Here is a 7,308-nt window from a genome sequence, read left to right on the forward strand (position 1 = left end):
ACAAGTAACAAAAGTAAATAAGGTGCAGCAAGGTGGCCCAATCCTTTTTGTAGCAAAGGATAAGCCTGGACAAACTCTTATATGATGTAAAGCGCTCCCGAGGACACATGGGAATATCGTCAAGCTAGTTTTCATCACGTTCATATGATTCGCGTTCGGTACTTTGATAATTTGGTATGTGGGTGGACCGGTGCTTGGGTGCTGTCCTTACTTGGACAAGCATCCCACTTATGATTAACCTCTATTGCAAGCATCCGCAACTACAACAAAAGTATTAAGGTAAACCTAACCATGGCATGAAACATATGAATCCAAATCAGCCCCTTAGGAAGCAACGCATAAACTAGGGTTTAAGCTTCTGTCACTCTAGCAACCCATCATCTACTTATTACTTCCCAATGCCTTCCTCTAGGTCCGAATAATGGTGAAGTTTCATGTAGTCGACGTTCACATAACACCACTAGAGGAGAGACAACATACATCTCATCAAAATGTCGAACGAATACCAAATACACATGACTACTAATAGCAAGACTTCTCCCATGTCCTCAGGAACAAAAGTAACTACTCACAAAGCATAAACATGTTCAAAATCAGAGGGGTATTAATATTTATATAGGATCTGAACATATGATCTTCCACCAATTAAACCAACTAGCATCAACTACAATAAGTAATTAACACCACTAGCACCAATCCCGGACTTGGAGACAAGAATTGGATACAAGAGATGAACTAGGGTTTTGAGAGGAGATGGTGCTGATGAAGATGTTGATGGAGATTGCCCTCTCCCAATGAGAGGAGCGTTGGTGATGACGATAGCAATGATTTCCCCCTCCGGGAGGGAAGTTTCCCCGGCAGAACAGCTCCGCCGGAGCCCTAGATTGGTTCCGCCTCGTGGCGGCGGAGTTTCGTCCGAGAAGATGGCTTATGATTTTTTTTCCCATCGAAAGACTCCATATAGCAGAAGATGGCCACTGGAGGGCCACTAGGGGGCCCACGAGGTAGGGGGCGCGCCCCCACCCTCGTGGGCAGGGTGTGGTGCCCCTGGTGAAGTTCTTGCTCTCAGTATTTTTTATATATATGGAAAACATCTTTCGTGAAGTTTCAGGACTTTTGGAGCTGTGCAGAATAGGTCTCTAATATTTTCTCCTTTTCTAGCCCAGAATCCCAGCTGCCGGCATTCTCCCTCTTTATGTAAACCTTGTAAAATAAGAGAGAATAGACATAAGTATTGTGACATGATGTGTAATAACAGCCCATAATGTAATAAATATTGATATAAAAGCATGATGCAAAATGGACGTATCAACACGCCGCGGGCCGGCCGCCCCACCCCCTTCTCCCCCTACCCAGCCACCCGAAGAACATGTAGTTCTTCTCTCTCGCCCCCTCTCTCATCTCCTCCACTCCCCCCTCGGATCTTCTTCGTTTCTTCACCCTTTTGCGGATCGAGATGGCCCTAAAACGAGAAAAGTAAGCTCCTCTGATCCCTCCAATTAGTCTTAGTCAAATAGCTTCCGATTCGTCCCATTATTTGATTCAAATAACCCCTATTTTAACTAGATATAATTTTTTTGTACCCTAGGATTGTTTTAGGTTGATTCTAGATGTTCTATTATGTTGGATATGAACTCTAATCACTAGTTGGAATGGTAGTGTGAAGATGAACCCTAGTTCATAGTTTTTCGAAGGATTGTTTTTGATATGATGCATGTTGGAGGAATTTATTTCGATATGATGCATGTTGATATGATATGATATGATGCATGATGTATAGTGGATGTTGTTTGAGGAAATATGCTTAAGATGAACCCTAGTTCATGCTTTTTTTGAAAGAAAGATGGTATGATGCATGTTGGATGATTAACTCGTATGTTTGTTTTGCTATGATGCATGTTGATATGATGCGATGCATGATGTATAGTGGATGTTGTTGGAGAAATTTATATGAATGAATTAATCATGCGGACGTTATTATTTTGTATGCTTATAATGCTTATGTTTATGCATTAAGTATACCATCATGGTGATGTGGTTGAATATGATTTGTTAACTAGTTTGAAGATGAACCTAGTTTGAAGGTGAACCTAGTTTGAATATGATATGATTGATGTTAGTTGAACGGTTTAATATGATATGATGATTATATGTTGATAACAAAATGTTGTTGTTTCAGGAGGCCCCCCTTGGTCCGGCGGTCGGCACTAATTACACTATGCTTGACCCGGCGTTCGACAATGGTCATCACACCCGTTACATCGAGAACGGAGTGGTAAAAAACAATGATTAATGTCTTGCATCAAAATTTTGCCTTCCCAAAAGTTTGTTACTAACTATTTTCATGTGCACATTGACAAATGCTTCCGCCATTACATATGAAGGTCCACACCAAGGTCTCAGATGAAGTACGACAACCGGTACGAGCCGTATTACAGGAGAGCCGGGCTGTTGGGTTTCATGCTCCAGTTCAAGCATGCGTCGTCGACGCTTGTCCATGCAGCTCTCACATTGTTGGTGGACCGTTGGCGCCCCGAGACGCACTCTTTCCATCTCCCATGTGGTGAGATGACGGTGACGCTCAAGGACTTCGCCATGATCACGGCCTTGCCGATCCAGGGCCATGCTCTCATTGGGCGCGTAGATAGGAAGAAGTGGCCGAACAGGGTTACCACCCTCATCGGCGACTGCCCTCCCATCAAGAGTAACATAACGTCCGGTGTACCCCTCCTTGGCTCCTGCTCCACCGGCTCGAATGCCCGCAAGATGCGGATCTGAGGACTGTGGAGGAGTACGTGAGGGCCTACATGTGGTTTCTTCTCACAGAGGTCATGTTTCCAGACTGCTCGGGGGACAACCCCCTATGGATGTACCTGGACTTCCTCGACGACTAGGGTGCAGGGTACAGCTGGGGGTCCACCGACCTCGCGTACCTCTACCGTTCGGTAAGACATCATATATCTCAATATCCGTATATGGATGTATGTGTGTGCTGCTTTAAACTATGTCACCTAATCATCAATTGTTGTTTGTAGCTGGATGACGCCACGCAGAGGACCGAGAAAACGTCTGGGATGTGTGGGTGTGTCTGGGCTCTCTCGATTTAGAGTTGGGAGCGGCTGCCGGTTGGTCGTCCCGAGAAACTGTAACAAACTACATGGACGGACTATGACGAAGATGGCGACAATGCTCGATAACCTACCGTTGCCTACTCTTGGGACGCGGTTAAAGTCTTCTCAGGCAAGGGCAGTGCGATGTACAAGGCCTTCACCAATGAGCTGGACAACCTGACATCTTTTCAGGTATACCAACGAGCGAGCTAGTTTTTTAATGTAGTCACTTTGACGGTCGCTAAATAGTCTTTCTATAGGTTAACTAGTGCCCGTACCATGATAGGGCTTGGGGGTTCGAACTGAACCAGACGTGCAACCGAGACCGCCTTCTGTACCGGTGCATTGCCCCAATGATATGCGTGTAAGTCGTCGAATGGCACCTACCACAGCGCGTGGCCACACAATTTGGCGCATTGCAGCACACACCGCCGGCACGCCCCCACGACACCGGTGGTTACAACCTTCACTGGTATGGGCTGCCATCTCTTTTACCGTGTTTTCCTTAAATTTGACGTTCTTATGGTCTTTTGTGTTTTCTTGTTTGTTATGCCCTTTGCAGGAAGAGCAGGCAGCATTCACAGTCAATAGTGGAGTGGGCCGAAAGCACAAGTCTTGTGTGAAAATGTGGGACGAGAGTACGTTCCGCAAAGACCAGGAGAGGTCAGGCATTGCTGGAATGTGTACGAGAGGCACATGAATTGGTATTGATGGCATCAAGTTTCGTCTGCGTTTGAGGCCATGGTGGATGGAAGCGGACATGGCATCACTATAGGAGGCGGAGGATTCTGAGGATGAAGCATACAAGAGAAACCTCAGAGATATGCAGGGTGATTTCAGGGAGTATGTACCCCTGATGAACAGAGTGGTAAATTTTGTTCAAATGCATTCAAGCCGACAGTTGGATGATGCTGACATGGTCATTAATGATCCTTACCTTTTGCAGGCCGCGAAGTTGGATAGAAACATTTTTGATGGCTCGAATGCACTAAGTTCTGACCCTGGAACCTTGGAGGGTGATAGCAAGATGAGGGAAGCGATGAAGGTAACTTTAAGCCTCATGGCATTCTATTCGAGCAACCACAAATTTGATTTATGCCATGTTCTTACTTTTTTGCAACCCTAAGTCTGATCCAAGCCATTCTATTCTATATTTGTTTTCGCAGAAGATCATGAACCGTTGTCGCAGGCTAGCGGGCATGCTTGGGTGCGCTGCCTTGATTGACGTGCATGTTCCTGCTCCTGGTGGGTCGACACATGCCCTGGCTTCATCAAGCCACGCTGAAGGAGGTTCCTCGAGCCATGCCGCCTCGTTGTCTCGCCTTGTTGACGAGACCAAGGAAGAAGATGATCAGAGAGAAGAGGACGAGGAGGAAGATGGAGAAGAGGAAGGAGGTGACGACGAAGGAGGTGATGAGGAGGAGTACAATGACGATGACGGGTCTCCACCGACTCAGCCAACCCAGGGGAAGAGGGTATCTCATCCACACCAGGATGTTTTGCGCCCATCCCCGTTTCAGAAACCGCTTCCTTGTCATCGCCCGAAAAAGTCGAACGAAGGCTGCTTGAAGAGAAACAAGGAGTGTGCCGCTAAGAGGGGGAGGAACTAGAGTGTGAACTTGCTTAGTTAAACTAGTTGTGCCATGCTGAAGTACTCAATTTTGTGTTATAGCTACCTATTTTACTATGTTGAATCTATTTATATGTTGAATTTTTGGGTGCGTTGATTTGCTGTCTATAATGTGTGAGGACATCATATTTTTCATATCCAAACAATATTTGCTGCCGTCTGTTTATCTGTCATATGCAAACACTATTTTCATATTTATAATTCAAATGGTCAAATTCTTGTAAAAAGAAGTGAGGAGCCTGCCGCAAGGCACATGGCGGTAGGTTTTCACAGCTGCCTGGCGGTAGGATATGAAAACCTACCGCACGGAATCCTCCTTTTTTCAGTCACAGAATGCTTCCACTCCTGGCACACCCTATCATCGTTGGGTGTGACTGTAGGGTGTGAAAACCTACCGCACAAACTTTGCCATTTTCTGTCACAGAAAGTTTCGCTTGCACAGGTGCGCCACACCCTACTACCACCCTCCTCGGCGGTAGCTTTAGCCACCCTACCGTCTTATGCCTTGGCGGTAGGATAGTTAGGACACGTCAGACCTATAAACAGCGGGTGACGGAGGATGCTGTTATCCTACTGCCGGTGACTACGGCGGTAAGAAAAATGATCAGATTTCGAAGTTTTTTCAGACGAGATCAGATTGTTCAAAACTCAACCAAAAGGGTCAAAACAGGAAATTTTGCCACCCCTCGCCCCCATCCATCGCCGTCTCCAACTATCGGGTTATGGCTACCGGACAGCTAACAGCGCGGCAGTCCCTCCATTTATAACCTCTCATCCCATCTCCCTCCATATTCCCAGATACCACTATCCGCAACTCAAAGCGAACTACTAGGACGAGCCATGGACGACGACATCGACAGCTCCTGCTCCACCCCTTTCGCCAGCGCGCCGTCCAGCCCCGGCCGCTCCCCTTCCATCTTCGGCGGCGGCGGCGGCGGCTATTTTTTCAGTGCACCGGCCAGCCCCATCCACCACCTGTTGTTCTCGTCCTCCTCGGCCGCCGCTGGTGCCCCTAATGGCGGCGGGTACGGTGGACTAGGTGACGCGGAGTTCGAGTTCGGCGGCCCTGGCGAGCACATGATCTCTGCTGACGAGCTCTTCCAGAACGGCCAGATCCGGCCGCTCACCCTGTCCCCGCTCCCGGATCTCGACCCCGACAGCGAAGAAGATGACAGCGAACGGCGCCACGGCCCCGCGCGCGGCCGCGAGCCCACGTTCCGGAGCGGCTCCGTGCACCGCCGCGCCCGGTCGATGTCCCCGATGCGCAGCCCGTCCCCGCGGCTCAAGCTTCTCAGTGCGCTCGTCCCCGCGCCGGATCTTGGCTCCGTGTCCCTCTCGACTGGGGCGCAGGAGGCTCCGCCGCCGGTCACCGCCTCGTCGCGCTCCTCCTCGTCCTCGTCGACCTCCTCCTCGTCGTCCGCGTCGTCCGCCCGCGGATCCCGGCGGTGGGTTATCCTCAAGGACATGCTCCTCCACCGCAGCAAAAGCGAGCCCGGCAGCGCCCATGCGCACGAAGCCCCTGCGGCCGCCGCCAAGCCGGAGAAGGCATGGCAGTTCTCGCCTTCGTGGGCGTCGAGGGACAAGGTCATCGCGAAGCTGCGCGGGGCGAGGCCATCACCGCAATCGGAGACGGGAGCGGCGGCCAGCGGCGGCGCCGGTGAGGGCGACGAATCCCGGACGACGCGGAGCCAGGGCAGGTCCAAGGGTCGGCGGCGCTCAACGACGGTGGCGGCCGCGCACGAGAGGCTTTACGCGGCGCCGAACAGGGCGCAGGCGGAGGAGATGCGGCGGCGGACGTTCCTGCCGTACCGGCAGGGCGTGCTCGGCTGCCTCGGCTTCAGCTCCCGCGGCTACGGCGCGCTCCGCGGGTTCTCGAAAACCCTCAGCCCCGTCTTCTCCCGGTAAAAGTAAAGAAGCACTCCAGAAATCCCCCAAAAATATGGAAAAGCAGAGAGCAAAACAAGAGCTTAAATAATGGCCATTGCTACTGTTGCCGGTTAATTTAAAAAAATAGTATTAGTAATATTCGTTCTTCTCTGTAATATGCGAGTATTGTCTTTTGTAAGTTGTTGCGTGTTCTGTATAGAGGCAGGCAGTGAGCGTGAGAAATCCCCCAAGTTCGTTTGGAGGTGTTGGTAGTTGTGAGAAGTCACATCAACTCGTCCATCAGAAGGGCGCAGTTGGATAAATTTGGCGCGAAAGCAAAAAAATACCACTACATTATGCTATTTTTGTGTGCCCATGTCTTTCGCTCAAGTATATAATTGTACACGCATGTTCCCGCGAACAACGAATTTGCCCACGAGTTGTTACTCCCCATGCTATGTTTGCACTTCTGGACATAGCAACGCACCGAACAGACTTTAATCTAGGCAGAAACCGTGACGAGCATATCCAGCTGGTACTACATATGGGTAACTTTTGATCAGAGGTCCTCTGACCCAGCTTATGACTTTTAATTCTTGGAAATGGTGTCGCCAGATTTGCTTTGGGAGAGCCGTGTGGTTTCTGCAAAGCGGCAGCCCCGTCTTTGCACCTCCTTTACGCCGCTCGCCCTCTTTTCCGAAT

General features: G+C 49.7%; 1 protein-coding gene across 1 annotated transcript; it reads left to right on the forward strand.

The window, feature by feature from the left end:
• Nucleotides 1-5,471: 5,471 nt before the first annotated feature.
• Nucleotides 5,472-6,968, forward strand: LOC125551931 (uncharacterized protein DDB_G0271670-like). The gene has a single exon (XM_048715340.1). The coding sequence runs from the start codon at nucleotides 5,581-5,583 to the stop codon at nucleotides 6,643-6,645; it is 1,065 nt and encodes a 354-aa protein (XP_048571297.1). The 5' UTR covers nucleotides 5,472-5,580; the 3' UTR covers nucleotides 6,646-6,968.
• Nucleotides 6,969-7,308: the final 340 nt, after the last annotated feature.

Source organism: Triticum urartu, chromosome 4, assembly GCF_003073215.2.
Source record: "Triticum urartu cultivar G1812 chromosome 4, Tu2.1, whole genome shotgun sequence".
Taxonomy (NCBI): domain Eukaryota; kingdom Viridiplantae; phylum Streptophyta; class Magnoliopsida; order Poales; family Poaceae; genus Triticum; species Triticum urartu.